This window comes from Petromyzon marinus, chromosome 6 (genome assembly GCF_048934315.1).
Source record: "Petromyzon marinus isolate PM22_M1 ecotype Great Lakes invasive population chromosome 6, UKy_Petmar_22M1.pri1.0, whole genome shotgun sequence".
NCBI lineage: Eukaryota > Metazoa > Chordata > Hyperoartia > Petromyzontiformes > Petromyzontidae > Petromyzon > Petromyzon marinus.
Genome location: NC_133672.1, coordinates 16071410 through 16089348, shown reverse-complemented (window position 1 = coordinate 16089348; position 17939 = coordinate 16071410). Strand labels below are relative to the sequence as shown.

The following is a 17939-nucleotide window of genomic DNA, read 5'->3' as shown; positions in this document are numbered from 1 at the left end:
CCACGTGGTGTATTCCGCAAATATGCCCGACTGTGAGGGCGGGCACAAGCCGGCGTGAGTAGGTGAAACGTTGAGTCTTATAAGGGCACCACGGGGTGACCAGCCCCTCCCCACCCAGCCCCACCCCATCCAGCCCCACCCCTCCCACCCCCCACCCAGCCCCACCCTCCCCACCCAGCCCCTCCCCACCTTCCCCTCCCCACCCAGCCCCTCCCCACCCAGCCCCTCCCTACCCTCCCCTCTCCACCCAGCCCCACCCCTCCCACGTGGACAGACATCCACAGACATACACAATAAATCCCCTGCCTCCTGTGAATTTATCCCGGTTGGGCTTCCAGTCCACTACGTTTCCTACCAGTATAATGAGATAACTCATCCGCGTGTGAGATTTTTTTTGTACAAATATTTTTGCTAATTATGCAAAAGCTATGCATCGTGGCTGATTATGGTGACAGCTATATTTACAGATTTAAATTATTCTTCCTGGTTCAGCAGTTCCACTGCTGGATTATTTTTTTCCACCTGAGGGCGACCGCTTGTGTTGCGATCGAAACGTCGTGATATGCTCTGTTTCATTTTATTTTTCTACCCACGTGACTTTACCGAAAGAAACAAAGAGTACAGATTAAATCATATCGCATATTTCACGACTGCATATTAATAATAGTTAATGCAACTGTGCAACATTTTGACAGTATGCCAACGTTACATTTTACACGACGTCACTCCCGTACTTAACACAGCGAAAGCGTGGGTGTTTAACTGTGTTCATTTCCACTGGAGTGACAACGCGCTATTGCGCACTATTAATATAAACGTTTACATACATCATTATTAAATAATGCTGCAACGTTTCTCTTTGCATTTAAGTATCGAAGTGCAACGTTTCTAGTGTTAATCAAAACACAAAAAAGCATCGCTTTGAATGCACACATTACGGTTGCAATTAAAATACTCAAAATAATCAACACCCTCGAATATAGTAACATTTAGTGGGAACTAGCGGAAAAAAACACACGTGTGCAGTGGCAACATGTCAGGCTTGTTGCGCACGAGAGAAATGCTATAGAAGTGGGAAAACACGCGGATCACTGTGTAACAAAAAATATTAGTTTTTTTGTTCCTGGGTAGTAAGTGTTATTTCCTAATTGCTCATGCCTCAAAAGTACAGTAAATGGCTATTATTCCCCACAAACTTTGCTTTTGTGATCAGGACACAAAAGCAACGTTAATAATCCACTCCATTAATAGCACTGTGTAACAAACGTCAAAAAAATTGTTCCTTGGTAGTAAGTGTTATTTCCTAATTGATCATGCCTCAACAGTACAGTAAATGGCTATTATTCCCCACAAACTTTGCTTTTGTGACCAGGACAGTGATATTATGAAATGTTCCTACCTTCAATGAGAAAACGCGGTGTGCATTTGTGTCGTTCTTTCACATATAGTCCCGGTCACAAAAGCAAAGTTTGTGGGGATTAATAGCCATTTTCTATACTTTTGAGGCATACGCAATTATAGAAAATTAACACTTACTTCCCAGGGACAAAAATCGTGTCCCACAATTCCTGCACCGCCTCGCTCGGGACACTGAACCTACGGATGCTCGCGAGCTGATTGTGACGACACGGGGCCTCGGCTGATCCAAAACTCCACGAGTCCACGCGACTGGAGAAAAGCGAATTTTTGTGTGTGTCTTGCGTGTGTGCGCGCAGCTAACAGCACTTGCCCCTACAATCTGTTAAGGCTATACGGGGGATCTTTACAGCTAGAGCCGCGGTAGCGACACCTTTTTTTTGGAGCGGACCAGAGTATCTCTCGGAAAATAAGTGTACAACGGCCGTAGACGTTGGAGCACCGTGCAGGATGATAATGGTTCTTGCTGCACTTGCCCTCTGGCGCCCCACATCATTAAGAAATCGCATCATCAAAATTGCTCCTGGAGTCAGAAGTGGTTATTGCGCAAGTGAGTCTGGCTTGTTCGAGATGCTGGGTCGTTCTGTCCAATGTTCACGCAGACGGCCAGGAGGTGACAGCACAGCCGTGGATTCTTGCATCTATCTGTGCGGAGCTTTGAATGTCAGCGCCTCGTATTTCATAGGGTTTCTACAGGAACTCTGATTTCCTCCTACGTGCCAAACTAGCATTCGTTGAATCGAACCAAACGTCCCCAATGCAGGAGCTTCCCGATAGCGAGTCTCGAGGCTGAGTTGAAGATTCCCCTGGGCAAAGAAGACAATTATTCCGTGCACTGCAATAGAAATCGTGGCGCTTTCCCGCCCGTTCCGCCGTGGGAAGAGACCTCGCGGTGGCGTCCGTCAGAGGGCGCTTGGAGCCAGATGACCCAGAATATTGCGGTGTTTCCATGGATCCTGCAGGGACCAGGCACTCCACAGGCAGTGCCCGATTATCCCAGTAGAAAAAGAAGCTACATATGTAGCTACATATGCTACGGACCCCGCGCTAAATGATTTCAAGCTATCATATTCCGGTTCAGTGATTCTGCACTTGCTCTATTACTATAGTACTATACTGCCTTCAACGTTTATGAACGACTGAGTGTTTAATGCTAGCGATTTGTCGTATTATCTGGCTTATAGAAAATAACAAAAAATGCAATTGCTTTACTATGCAAGTTAAACATTTGTGTTTTAATATTTCTGTAGTTATTTATTTATTTAGAGCCCCTTTATAGCATTTGCTACAGGCCCCGCACTAGCTTAATCCGGCACTGTACACAGGGTCCCAAAATGTTTACCCCACAGGGATAGATTCGAATTAAATAGGTTTGTGGGGGCCCTACCCCCCTACTGAACAGGAGTACCCCCCCCCCCCCCCCCGTAAGAGACAGGTCCTCTGAATGACTGGAGAGTCGGGAATAATGATCCATTAATCCAGGAAGCCACACGAAGCCGACGCACTTTTTCAGGAGGATTCTACATTTTGGATTTTTATTTTAAGACGTTTTCATCCAATTAATGCGCTACTGTAATCCATCAAAGTTAATTGCGTCCGCCCAACATCGCCACCACTTTCTTCCGTCTGCCAGATCCAACAGCATTGATACAATCGTCACGTAAGGGGCCGTCATTAAATGACGTCACGCGATTTTGGACGATTTTTTTACCCCCCCCCCCTCGTCACACGGCGTCACAAAAAGTCAGACCCCCCCCTCAAATGTGACGTCACAAAGCTCTGCCCCCTCCCCCCCCCAAAAAAATGATTCAAATAGCTTTAAACTATTGTCATTGTAGTGCGTATGTAATGTGCCGCTGCACTCTGATGTTGTAGGAGAAAACATTTATCAAAACGTCTATTTAATTAAGTAGAACGTGTTGTCTATATTTATTTAAAGTTGCGCATTTTTATGAGACGTCACATTTCTCAAACTCCCCCCCCTCCCTCGTCACACATCGTCACACATGTCTGACCCCCCCCCACCCCCCCTAGGTTTGTGACGTCATTTGTGGACGGCCCCTAACCTCTAAGGCCTGTCCGTACAGTCGCTAGGGTGTGGATATGAGCGTCTCCGCCCTACACACACACACAGACTTGCGATGCGTTCACTCGGTGCACCTTTTGCATACTGGGTCCTAGAAGTCTCGGCTGCACTGAGACCACGCAGCGTCCACACGAGTGTGGTGCACTGAGACTACGCAGCCTCCACACGAGTGTGGTGCACTGAGACTACGCAGCGTCCACATGAGTGTGGTGCACTGAGACCACGCAGCGTCCACACGAGTGTGGTGCACTGAGACTACGCAGCGTCCACACGAGTGTGGTGCACTGAGACCACGCAGCGTCCACACGAGTGTGGTGCACTGAGACCACGCAGCGTCCACACGAGTGTGGTGCACTGAGACCACGCAGCGTCCACACGAGTGTGGTGCACTGAGACCACGCAGTGTCCACACGAGTGTGGTGCACTGAGACCACGCAGTGTCCACACGAGTGTGGTGCACTGAGACCACGCAGTGTCCACACGAGTGTGGTGCACTGAGACCACGCAGCGTCCACACGAGTGTGGTGCACTGAGACCACGCAGCGTCCACACGAGTGTGGTGCACTGAGACCACCCAGCGTCCACACGAGTGTGGTGCACTGAGACCACGCAGTGTCCACACGAGAGTGGTGCACTGAGACCACGCAGTGTCCACACGAGTGTGCACTGAGACCACCCAGCGTCCACACCAGTGTGGTGCACTGAGATCACGCAGCGTCCACACGAGTGTGGTGCAGTGAGATCACGCAACGTCCACACGAGTGTCAACATGCACGGTAGCCAGGGAAAGAATAACCCAGGCAATGACCCTGACTTTTGTCCTGACGCTGATCCTAATGCTGACCCTTTAGTGTTGAGACGTGGGGGTGGGGAGGGGGGAGTGGAGGAATTGCACGGTGTCTTCTTTCGTGGGCCATTGTGTCCTCGCTTTTCCAATAGAACAATACAATTAAACAAAATAAATATTGGTCTCGTCGTCAGCTTTGTCTCTGTAAACGTGGCGCTGGCGATGAACTCATCTGACGCGTTGAACGACGTCGCTACTTGACTCAGTAATTTTCAGCCGCACTTGAAACAACACGGACTTCAACTGGCTTCAGTAAAGCTGGAAAGAAGAGCGCCGAGCTACAGAGAGACGGAGCTGCACCCCTCTTGAAACTGCACAATCCAATCCCACGCATGTGCAGTTGCACCCAGGCGGTGATGGCTATGATGCTGGGACGGGGATAATGATGGGATGATCATGTGGACGATTGCAGGTAAAAGGGGTTGTGTCCAAGATACGGAGCATAGTCCCAGTCCCCCTGAGACGCAGATACAGCATCCAGAGACACGAGGCAGACACGGGGACACAGACACAGCACCCAGGCCGACAGAGGCGCATGAGCTACGTAACCCCAGTGAGACACAGAGAGACGCAGTCTCCATGAGACAGAGCCGGCATTCAAGGAGAGAGAGAGAGAGATAGTCTCCGTAAGAGCCAGCGGCACAAGTCTCCGTGAGACACAGCCCCAAGGAAAACCCCAGAGACACCAGCGCCCGTGTGGGTCAGACGCCACAGAAGCAGAATCTCCGTCAGACACAGAGACACAGTCTCCGTGAGACAAAAGGGCAAGTGCTGTTAGCGAGCACCTATACATTTCAGTTTCATTTATTTGGTATAGCCCTGTGAGCCATTCGGCTCTTGAATCGGCAACAAACAAAAAACATGAATAAGAAAACATCTTAAAGTGACTGTGCAAACAGAAAATCCAGGAAAAAACAGCAAAATATTCCTGGAAAAGCACCGTACACCAACGCTGATGCCGGCACGCGGTGGGCGGACAGCACCACGCCCGACCGCCTTTGTCTCCCTAGTGGCGATGATTTAACACACCACACCAGGTACTCATTTGAGGCCGAGTCGACCTTGGGGAGGCCCAGGACTGGTTCAAATAATCGTTACTGGCGCTGACCGCGAGCGGGAATCGAACTCGTGCAGGCGGGTTCGTAGCGCAGCGCGCTCGCCACACAAAGACAAAGATCTCCCTCCCCCCCCCCCCTGTAACAGACTGTTGGGGCAAGTGCTGTTCGCGAGCAGCGCTTATGAAGGCCGGCACGGCACGCGAGGGGGTGGTGGTGGTGGTGGGTGGCCAACACCACGCGCGCGCACTCGGCCGCCTCTCCGCACACCCCCACGTCCAGCAGCGGGCGCCTCGCCACGCGCTTCGCATCAGCAGCGGCAGCACAACAAGCAAGGCGAGAGACACACACACAGTAGGAGGGTGGTCTCTCTCTCTCTCTCTCCCGACGTCTTCGCAGCGCGCAAGCGCCACCTCCCAACCCCGTGCTCACGCAGGCTGACAAAGCTCGCAGGCTGATACAGGGCACGGACTGCAGCCGCCAGCCACAGCGCTCGGACTGCAGCAGCAGCAGCATGCGAAGGCGCGTCCAGGTCGAGCGCGCATCCTCGCCTCGCCATCAGCGAGCTTCTTGCATCAGCAGCAGCAGCGGCAGCGAGCAATAAAACAGCAGCAGCGGCATCAGCCACTCAATCTCGCATCCGCAGCGGCATACGAAGGTAGGCGATGCAGAGGTTGTGCGCGCCAGACTATGTGCGTATGCATCGGCGAAGCGGCGTGTTGCATGTTGGCTTGTGCGCGCGCCTTATAGCGTCGATTCCGAGTGCGCCGTGTGTGTTTGTGCGCGTGTTCGCTGTGTACGAATCATGCTGTCCGCCCTGCTGTTTACGCACGCGCGCGCGCACTATAACCGCCCGGGGAACGAAAACAATGACATCGGTGTTGGTTCGAAGGGACTGGTTATAATCCCACGCAGAGCTCTTCTTAACCTTGATGTTTGCACCGCTGTGTGCTATTGATACTTCCTAAGCATCGTCGCATCACAACCATAGTTAGAATCGCATCGTCGTCTTCATCGTTCTGTCGTTCACGCTGTCGTCGGGGTCTTCACCGTATCATCATCAAATCACAATCGGTTATCGGATGTTTATATAAGCAGTAGAATGGTACGTGCATTTGTATAACCTCCGGTCGACTCGACACAAAGTGTCGTATTATCGTGGGGTATAACGTGTGAATGATCTGTCTGCATGGGTGTTCGTAAGCAGCTTATGTGTAATGAATAAATAGCTAAAGTATGTATGTATGCCACTGCGGGGTTTGTCGCTTGTTAAGAATCACCCATGCCCTTGATGCGCAAGACGTGTACCACGGTAGTTGATTATGTATTTAATTATGTAATACATTGTGCGCGACAGCATTGTATACGATACATTCATATCACCGTGACGTTCGTATTTTACATGGGCATTAAATATGAACCATCTCTCTGGCAAGTGTCCCTGGAATTGCTATAGTCGGGTTCCACGCAGTAGTGGTACAATGGTAGTGTTGTACCCTTGTTATGTGGCTGGCGCTCAAGGGTTTAATTTCTCACTCGATATTTTCCGGGAGCGCTGCCGATGCTGGCTTGGAGTAAGGTATTATCGGCGTAAGGCACTTCCACTAGAGTACAAGCTAAGCCTATCCATAATAATCCCGTAGGTTTAAACATAGAATAATGAGGACAAAATAAGGCGAGATGGATGTGGATCGGTGCCAATATAATTCCCGGAGCAGCGCTGCGGACTATTTCGGCTGAAATGAAACACCGGTTACAATTGGCACTCACAGTGCGTGCGGGGCCACTTGACCCATAGGAAAGCCACTGTGTTATAGCTATTGTACGGTATGGGGTAATGCCGATGACAATATCTCCCGTAATACGCCCGATTTCATCTGAAGGTAAGCGGGATTGAGCCTGGATGGTGAATGCTTGGGACGGGTGATCACCACAAATGAAATAGGTGTTGCAGGCTAATGCGAGACTACGTTGCCAGCAGAGGGCAGTGCAGGCAAATGATTCGTTGTACCCTACTTCTGTGCTCCCACGTGTATTGCTGCCGGCCTTCACCAGACCGCAGTGGCCAGAGTGGTGAAGCATGGTCAAATAATCACCACCACGACCTGTACGGCGTAGGGAGGTTCCCATCCAACAGTAGATTTATAGAAGGGCGTTTACGTGGTACGGTATATTATTCCTACCGTATCAGCTTTATAATTGAGCATACGGATAATTTGGGTAAGTGCAATGTTCTGGCTTTGAGTGTCACTGAAACCCATTTAAATTGATTAAATTGTTGGACCGATGTACTGAGAAAGAGTGACTCCGCGTGGGGGCTCTTTGTGAGTAATGGATAACAGCGTCTATACAATGTTCACGTTATACTTGTGTGTCTACCTGTCTATTACATTCATAATTTCTAGAAAGGCGAATTCCACCCCGTGCACAGACCTAAACTGTATAATTGTACGTGCCCTAATAAGAAGAAGTGGAAATGTTGACCGTAATATGTTTCTCAAGAGTTTGGGGGAAACGGTGTTGACACCGTGACTTTCCACTTCTCTTTGGTAAACGCCCTTGTGTGTCGCTACGGTGGCGAGATGTTAACTACTTCGCCTTGTATACAGGAGGGCGTGGGTTCGATCTCGACCCAAATGCAATGTATATTTGGATTTTATACTCTTTGGTTCTATTGGGTAAAGTCACGTAGGTAAAAAATAAAATAACAAAAATCACGACGTTTCGGCCACAACACAAGCGGCCTTCATCAGGTGAAGGGACGAGACTGTCTGGAGGACAGCGCTGGAGTGAAAAAAGCCACGCTCAGATCACGACCTTTAAGCTGTGTGAGAAGATATTTGGATTTTGTACGTTCTCCCCGTGATCGCGTGGATTTTTCTCCGGCTCCTCCGGTTTTTCCCTCCACATTTATAAACGTCCTTTTAGAGTATTTGGCTGCTATAAATTGCCACATAAGCCATTTCGTTGAGCTATCATTTGTGGACAATTCGCTTCTTAAAAAGAGCTATACACCTATAGCTCAGTGGGATATAGGTGTATATAGTTTTAGTTTAGTTTTACATTTGGAAAAATACGTTTAGAGTATTTGGCTGCTTTACATTTCCACACGATAAGCCACTTCGTTGAGCTATCATTTGCGACCAGGTTGCTTCTGAAAAATATATAAATAGCTCAGTAGGCCTGACTTGGTAAAAAATGATTGTGTGGACTTGAGAACATCACTAAACATCTTGTTCTTTTCGCTAATTTCAGTCGTCCATCTATAGTTGACTTGCCCTGTGTGTGAAGATAATATTGGCTGTCCTATGGATGAACTGACCCCTGTCACAGGAATGTGGAATTTCCACAATTGGCTAAGGGCTACCATTTGTAACGAGAGCTAATATTTGCATTGGAAACTTGAACAATCGTAACTACGTTTGTAAAGCACCATGGAAACGGCGCTATATACATCCGAAATATAATAGAAGAGATGCTGTCGAAATGACCTAATCTACAATAAACAAACACAAACTCTCATGATCGTGTTTTGGGCCAAGGTCAGCCTTTTAACACTTGCACTGGGTAGTGCGTCTGCGAACAGATAGACCCGACTAGGTCATCACGGAGATGACAGATGGTCCTGCCATCTCTGTGATGCATGCAATGGTCCGTAGTTTATCTTTCAAATCGACTCCAATTAGTGCCTGCTTCTTAATGGGAAAAATAACAATGGCACACACCATTAACATAACAGTTTTGTAACCAGTTATACACTTACATGGCTCACTGTGAATTTAAATACTGCACAGTAAATGCTATATTTGACTTTTTGTTGTGTCCCGTAAATCTCACCTGTATGTTGTAAAAACAAAAACACGACGTGCATGAGTAATTAAAAATCTGATCAATACAGTGATGTAACCAATGCACTCGCATGCTGTGTGCAGCAACATCATCATCATCATAGTGTGCCCTGAGAGGAGTGCTGTCGAAAGCCGTCCATTTCATTTGCAGCGATCAGCTCAAACCCACGGATTAGTCAAACATTAACAGACGCGTGGAGCCTGCTGCCATCGTTCGCTACGCGACGGGGTGGGGACGCGTCATCCCGCCGTTTGGACGCAAAGCAACTCACTAAAGAACCGGGGTACATGGAACGCCGCCGCCGCCGCATTTACAAACAGTTCCTTAGCACTCTACAAACACGATTGGTCAACACCGAAGGGGCTCCACTCAACACCTACTTACGCCGCCACCGCCGTGGCTAAATACTCGCCCACTTGACCGGGAAAAGGGGGCCTCCCTGGGCTGGGCAGTGTTGGTTGGCATGTGCGGGCGCAGCGTGCGCTCCTACGGCGATTGGTGAAAGTTGAACTCACACCGCGGACTGGGAATTGAGAGTTAATTTTAATTTACAGTCGATGAGCATTCTACTTCGTGATTCTCAGAAGACGTAGTGTGTTTGTGAGTTCAAGGCTGATCCGAGCTATTGCATCTGTGAAAAGTTCACACAGAAGGCACTGGCACGCTGTTTTTGTTTGCAGGCTCAGGCAAGTAATAATTTACAGCACTTCCTGTTGACTGCTGGCTTCAAATTCCTCTAAATTAGATCTTTACCCGACTTTCCTTTTGCTGTGACATACCAAGCATTCAGGAGCGGGGCATGCTCATGCAATGTGTAAACGTTGCTTTGCTTGTGGGTCTCGGTAGCGTTTTTAATCTGAAGAGTCTCTAGTCAAGCTCTGAATGCTCTATGGTTTTGTGCCAACACTAACACCCCCTGTTGTTTAGCAACAGTTGCTTATAGCAGCTAATGCCTGGATCTCATTTTTTGCAGGATTCTTTCTTTAGAATTCTAGTTTTGGATCGACGCCTTTCTCCGGACACCGTCGAGGATGCGGCTCTTCACGGCCACGCGGGACTCCTGACGCCTTGATCCTCGACCGGGACGAGGAGGAGGAGGAGGAGGAACGGAATCTTGAGAATCGCCGGAGCCTCGAGCCGACTCGCGAGCCATGGCGGCGCCCCAACGCACGCCGCACCTCGTGGGCAAGAGCGACCGCAACTTCCAGGACGTGATGCAGAAGCTGCAGGGTGAGCAGTTGCGATCGAAACGTCGCGATCTGTTATTTTTTTCTACCTTACGTGACTTTAGCGAAGGAACCAAAGAGTATGGTGAGCAAATGGTTAACGCGAGCCCGGCGGCATCAGCACTGCGGCGTTTCTGCTCGCACCGTGATGTACGGGCATCATCAGTTATTTCGCGTCCTATCGCAGGGAAAAAAAAAAGACCTTCCCTTGCATCCTCTCCTTGAGAGTAATGGTACATTAAAGATCTATTGATTTTCATACGCATGTATTATTTATCAGAAAAAAAATGTACAAATGAAATAAAGGGGCTATGTTAGCATGGTGCACGAGCACGATGCACAAGGCACGTCGTGAACGCTGAATATAGCTGAAATATATACATGAGGTTGACGCTCTGAGCACTGGCCCTTGTTCATCATAGAAGAGACATTAGCTGACTCGTAGTTGGAGATCACACTCTCTTAAAACCCTTTCTGATTCTGATTAGACCCTCACGGTATGAAGTGTCATCTCGAGCAACTTTATCGATCTGTCTGCCCTCTGCTGTGATTAAGAACTATTGCCTGCATCATTGGTGTACTACTGTACTACATGGACTTCTCTGTGATAAGACGGTATTAATAATGAATGCAATGAGTTATTAGTTATTTGACAAAGGCATTATCGTGAATAAATTACCACTGTATCCACTCGTAGTGCATTCTAAGATGATGCCAAAATACACTACTCTATTGTCTGCAGAAAATAACCGTCCTCTGGACAAGTTTGGAGGAAGGATACTTAAGGATTCATTCCAATTTTTCCAAGCCCATCGTCAAATTGACACATTCATATCCACTTGTGAAGGGTGCAGTTCGAATGTGAACGTGCACAACAATTATGATCGTATCGTGACTCATTGCAGATAGATTCATATATATTCAAATCGAATTTAAATTTGGCTGCTCTCGATGGCATCTGATGAGAGTCGCAATTAAATTTCCTTGCCACTGGCGATATTAGTTAAATATAGGCACGTCCCTTTATGAAAACATTATTTATGAACTCCGCTCCAAGTAACTGGTTCGAACAGGGTCACATTGTTTTGCTGGAATTAGCCATTAATTGTGGAAATATTTCCATCAAGGTCAGAAAAAAATACGCGAGCAAACGCCAATTAACCCCAATTTCCCCGCACCTCCGATTAGCACGGTTGGCTACGTACGTCGCGAAAGAAGTTCAACATACGCAGATAATCTATTTGGCGTACGTGTACGAAACGTGAAATGCCAGCAGCAATACAAGCCTAGGTCGCGTTGCAGCGCGACACCGAAGCCACGAGATGGGGAGCCAAACGCGCGCGTGCGAGTCGAATTGGTTGAATGACATTCCTGAGGATGCCCCATTACTGTGCACGGCAAACACAGAGCCCCCCCCCCCCTCCCACCGCCCATCTTCCCCTGCTTGGCACTGTGCCATTGTGATGTGTGCACATGGTGGGGTGGGTGGGCTCTGTATCCACCGCCGCGAGCAAGCAGGGACTTGCCACCTAGCCGTTCGCTCGTCTCCCCCGGCCACACCGCGCGCGACTCAATAGCAGCCGTTTCCCGGAGACCGGGGCCCGACCTGCCGGATTTGCCCTTCCCCGGCTGCACGTGGTCTTTTTTGAGAGACACTTTGCTCGCATGGGCTCAGTGTGTAAATGAAGCCGTCTCTTAGAAACGAGCATTGTTGTCACCTGGCTGCCATGGGGACGAGGTTTGGATGGTTACAATCAGACGTGCGAGTAATCGCGCTTCGGCCTGAGCACGGCACCGGTGTTGTTGGCTGTTTGGGATTAAGCACAAATGCGGTGATGCAATCAGACGGTGGTGTACTTTGGATTCAAGCACGACCGTGCATTATTACACGTGCAAATGTACAGTCCTATTGTCAATCCACTGCTGTATGATGGCCTCCGCCCAATGTCATACGGGTCGCGGGGTATTTATTTGACAATATTTAACCGCGCTGGTCAATGCGGGTTTATGCAGGCAAGGAGCAAAAACGTGGGGACATAGTAAGGTACAATGTATTATGAACTGCTCCCTGCTGGCAGCATAACAACCCTGCCGTGCATGGTGGTCATCATGAAAGCACTATCCAGGCTCGAGCCTACTTAGCTTCCTAGATATGATTTGGTCAAAGATCATCACTACAGTACTGAGTGTGACACACAGCGGTTGCCTTGGTGAACTTGGAGCACTCGAGTTCGCGCGATGGAGTGCTCATTCTTCAGGCAGTTAAGTGTGATGTTCACACGCTTTAAAAAACAACCTGAGTTGTAAATTACAATCGAGAAGTTAGTGTCATTGGAGCAATTCACGGAGAGGTTTATGTAAGCAAGTGATTGCTGTTGCTTGTCTCGGTGTTCAGTGATTCCACAGCCTCCCATGGCCCCGTGTGAGACTTAAGTGACGTGGAGCAAGTTGCCACCTCATCCTGCATCCTAATAAAAGCCCTGTGCCTGCGCGAGTGTGATGAAAGCGTGACAAATGGCTAGGGCTTAACAGAGTAAAAGGAAACATTCAAAGGCACCATAAGCATACAGTGAGGGAAAAAGTATTTGATCCCCTGCTGATTTTGTACGTTTGCCCACTGACAAAGAAATGATCAGTCTATAATTTTAATGGTAGGCTTATTTGAACAGTGAGAGAAAGAATAACAACAACAAAATCCAGAAAAACGCATGTCAAAAATTTTATAAATTGATTTGCATTTTAATGAGGGAAATAAGTATTTGACCCCTCTGCAAAACATGACTTAGTACTTGGTGACAAAACCCTTGTTGGCAATCACAGAGGTCAGACGTTTCTTGTAGTTGGCCACCAGGTTTGCACGCATCTCAGGAGGGATTTTTTTCCCACTCCTCTTTGCAGATCTTCTCCAAGTCATTAAGGTTTCGAGGCTGACGTTTGGCAACTCGAACCTTCAGCTCCCTCCACAGATTTTATATGGGATTAAGGTCTGGAGACTGGCTAGGCCACTCCAGGACCTTAATGTGCTTCTTCTTGAGCCACTCCTTTGTTGCCTTGGCCGTGTGTTTTGGGTCATTGTCATGCTGGAATACCCATCCACGACCCATTTTCAATACCCTGACTGAGGGAAGGAGGTTCTCACCCAAGATTTGACGGTACTGGCCCCGTCCATCGTCCCTTTGATGCGGTGAAGTTGTCCTGTCCCCTTAGCAGAAAAACACCCCCAAAACATAATGTTTCCACCTCCATGTTTGACGGTGGGGATGGTGTTCTTGGGGTCATAGGCAGCATTCCTCCTCCTCCAAACACGGCGAGTTGAGTTGATGCCAAAGAGCTCCATTCTGGTCTCATCTGACCACAACGCTTTCACCCAGTTGTCCTCTGAATCATTCAGATGTTCATTGGCAAACTTCAGACGGGCATGTATATGTGCTTTCTTGAGCAGGGGGACCTTGCAGGCACTGCAGGATTTCAGTCCTTCACGGCGTAGTGTGTTGCCAATTGTTTTCTTGGTGACTATGGTCCCAGCTGCCTTGAGATCATTGACAAAATCCTCCCGTGTAGTTCTGGGCTGATTCCTCACCGTTCTCATGATCAATGCAACTTCACGAGGTGAGATCTTGCATGGAGCCCCAGGCTGAGGGAGATTTGCAGTTCTTTTGTGTTTCTTCCATTTGCGATTAATCGCACCAACCGTTGTCACCTTCTCACCAAGCTGTTTGGCAATGGTCTTGTAGCCCATTCCAGCCTTGTGTAGGTCTACAATCTTGTCCCTGACATCCTTGGAGAGCTCTTTGGTCTTGGCCATGGTGGAGAGTTTGGAATCTGATTGATTGATTGCTTCTGTGGACAGGTGTCTTTAATACAGGTAACAAGCTGAGATTAGGAGCACTCCCTTTAAGAGTGCGCTCCTAATCTCAGCTCGTTACCTGTATAAAAGACACCTGGGAGCCAAAAATCTTTCTGATTGAGAGGGGGTTAAATACTTATTTCCCTCATTAAAATGCAAATCAATTTATAACATTTTTAACATGCGTTTTTCTGGATTATGTTGTTATTCCGTCTCTCACTGTTCAAATAAACCTACCATTAAACTTATAGACTGATAATTTCTTTGTCAGTGGGCAAACGTACAAAATCAGCAGGGGATCAAATACTTTTTTTCCCTCACTGTATGTGGGCAAACACTTCCCCTATTGTGACAGAATTCGGCAAAATTGAGAAATTACCCAAAAGTGTACGTTAAAATGGGAACTTGAGAATGTCATAAAAGCGACCGCCGTGATGAATGAGCGTCGGACACCCATTCGAAGGTACATCACACATGATGTCTGGATTGCTGAATGCTGGCTGGTGAAAGCACTCGGGAACTTGCGGACGCTCGGGAAGGCAGTCCCCGTTGCTGCGTTCGCACGTGCCGGGCAGTGCCAGGTGAACAAACGTGCGGCTATAGACGGCCAGGCTCACCGTGACATGTTCCACACGCAAGGTGATGTGCTGCACTGTCAAATCCTTGGGAGCTGCATTTTTTTTGCCCCCGAGATGCAAAAAAGCAATTGTTATATTTCCTGCCGCACTTGGCGGCTGTCTGCTACCCGCGCTCCGTGAGATGAGGGGTGGCATTTTTGTTGTTGTTGTTGTACCACATCACATATCAAGTCTGCGCTTAACATCCCACAAATTCATCCCGTCTGGGGTATTTTCTTTTGACGTAGCGGCGTTTAAGCCGCCGGCTGGTTCGCTCCTGTTGCTGCCGTGTGGTGTGGCAAGGCTAGTTGGGGTGGCAAGCGCTACACTACAATGCGTTACGCTTCCATATGCGCGGGTCACGTGACAGATTTGACGTCACAGCTCACTTGCCGTGCAAAAAAATGCATTATTGAGCTCCCGCCCCCCACACAAAAAAAACACAAAAGTGTATTTTAATAATTTTTGCATGGTGTGAGTCTGGAAAGTACCCACATGGCAAATTTCAAGTTTGTTGCATGTCGGGAAGTACGCTAAACATTTTGAACAGACACACATAATCACAACTTTGCCTTTTATATATATGGAGATTACCGATATGGCATTCTCTACGGTATAGAGTCTGCATTCAGATTGGTACTTAAACGATAGTCAAAATACAAAAAAAGCCTTGCAATGTATTTGGTTAGAAAGAGGTATGTTTGCAGTGGCCCTTAGCTATAGACAGCAGCTACGTTGAGTATTTCTCCTCTTAACCGTAGCAGCTCTCACCCAGAGTTTCATAGCCTAAGGGGCGAGTCCTTGATTTTCCACATCTGGCTCAAAAATCACTTTACGACGAAGCCACTTTTGCATTAAAGCAGAATAACTAGTTCTGCGGACGTCATCACTGATTGCAATTAGAGGTGAAATCTTTCATCATACTACCTGGTTGCAGTTTAACGACGAGCCTGGCACGTGTCGCGTGCGCTGTTCGTGTGAGCCACAGCAGTGCGTCGTGCCTCACCAGCTTCCCGTGATATGCCACGAGCGTTTTGTGGTTTATATTATTTTTTGCTGCAAGGGGGTGGGGGGAAGGCCTTAGCGAGGTTGGTTGAGGCTTGTGGTCGGAACCTACTCGCCGGGCGTGGCTGCGGTCAGCGCTCGCCGTTGACGCCCGCTCGCTCCGCGGAGCTCCCCAAACCGCGCCGTTGGGCCCTCTCGAGTGTGAATGGCATGATATTTGGACGTGACGGCGCTGCATCGGAATTAATGCCGTGTCCGTGGGCGTCTCCCGAGTTAATCTGATACAAACTTGGGAGTTAGCCAGTTTTTAAGGCCGCTGTTATAATTGAAGCTACAGAGAGAGCAACAAATGAAGTTGTTAGTTTATCACTCTGTTGGTGGGTTTTTTGTTGTTGTTGACATCTGCACGTTAAGCTGTTGAAATTATATTTAGCGAAGTTGCCTCGAGCAACGCTCTCGAGATATCGCGGTGAAGATGACTTGTTTACCGGATGAAAAGAATGGTGGTTGTGAAAAAAATCTACAGTTTCCACCAGTGTGATATTTCTTCAATTAATGCGCATTCCTTGCCTGGGCCTCGAGCTTGTAGAATTAACTCTGCGGGGGGGCCTGCCGGTTGCCTCGACGACGCCATGGGGCTGTGCCTTGGCCAAGGATGCGTGGAAACAGGCCAGCCGTCCCGAAAAAAACACAGTCGGGCCCTCTCTGACTTAACAGCAGTTTCTCGCAGTGGCCGTGTTGTTTGGCGAAACATCGCCGTTGATTTTTGTTTCTTTGCGTGGAATGGCTGTGCGTGAAAGAAGACGCGTTTCATACTGGATTGACACGGATTTAATTACTTTAATTGTACGATGATTGTCAATCAGTTGGCGTTCGGCCGATTTTGGGGCGTGCCGGTGTGGGGAAATGACAGGGCGGAGTCTCGCCTTGCTTTGTTGCCCCTGGCGCTGTCATTCCGATGACGGTGGTGCGAGAGCCTCGCGGCACAGGTGTGCTCCCGTGAACACGTGGATGACGAGGCCATGCTGATCACAGGACTGCCCCTCCCCCCACCATCCCCAGAGCCAATAGCACTTCACTGCTCAGAATTTTAATTATAGGCTCAATCACATTGCTTGAAATGTAATTGCATACTTAATGGGAGACACATTTTAATTAAGCCTTTTTTGTCGACTATGCATGGTTTAGATTAATTTGACTATTGCTAATTATTGCCGAGCAGGATTGTAGAAATATTTTTTTTTATATTCTACTCTGGTTGGGAAATATTAGTAAAAATTGCCAACAAGTAGAACATAAGAGCTGTATTCATGTCGATGCCACAGTGCTAGATTTCTTGGCATAATTCTCCAAAAAAGTTGTGGCTGAGTTTTGTGAAATGTCATTGTACAATGGCTCCATTCTTTTCTGGCAATTAGGACGCCATTGTGACTCAAACATTCTTAATCATGTGTGTGCCTTTAAGCATTTGATCTGGGCCAAATACCACCTCTAAATGGCTGACACGCCCGCGGTGTTTCCTTATTTCGATCTTTGTAAACTCCGCAAAACATTTATTTCCCAAATGCTGTGCGCTGTATTGTAGTTGGAATCAGGAAGGTTGTTTAAGCGTTCATTTCCGACGGGAAGTCATGGAACAGATTTTAATCTTTCATTTCACAAGCGAGGATCAATCAACCTCTTCAGTTGTGCGGCGAGTAGCCTGGTGGAGAGTGGAGCACTCCCACTGCCTGTTCACCGACAATCAATGACTCTTCCAGGCACACGTTTCATCTGGCCCCATGACTGTAAATCCATGGGCTTACAGTGAACGGACAGTTCTGAATTACGTTCACTTTCGGAGAAGACTGCAGTCCGCGCCGTGTGGTTGTGAACAGAATCACGATGGTTTTTTTTATTGAAGCAACAGCGGCCATTTGGTTTCTCTGCACCATTCAAGAGAGAGTGAAGCAAGAAAAGGCAGCCCTGCTGCAAGGAGTGGTCATTTCCTG

General features: G+C 48.2%; 1 protein-coding gene across 5 annotated transcripts in view; it reads left to right on the top strand.

Annotated features, from left to right (window-relative positions):
* Nucleotides 1-5645: 5645 nt before the first annotated feature.
* Nucleotides 5646-17939, top strand: part of SYNE1 (spectrin repeat containing nuclear envelope protein 1) — a 153353-nt gene continuing 141059 nt past the window's right edge. For 4 of the 5 annotated variants that reach the window (XM_076065126.1, XM_076065125.1, XM_076065127.1 and 1 more), the window contains exons 1-2: nt 5646-6062; nt 10227-10483. In XM_076065126.1, coding sequence (XP_075921241.1) covers nt 10405-10483 — 79 coding nt within the window. In that variant the 5' untranslated portion in view covers nt 5646-6062; nt 10227-10404. The remainder of the gene's footprint in view (nt 6063-10226; nt 10484-17939) is intronic. The other variant, XM_076065129.1, reaches the window with a different exon arrangement.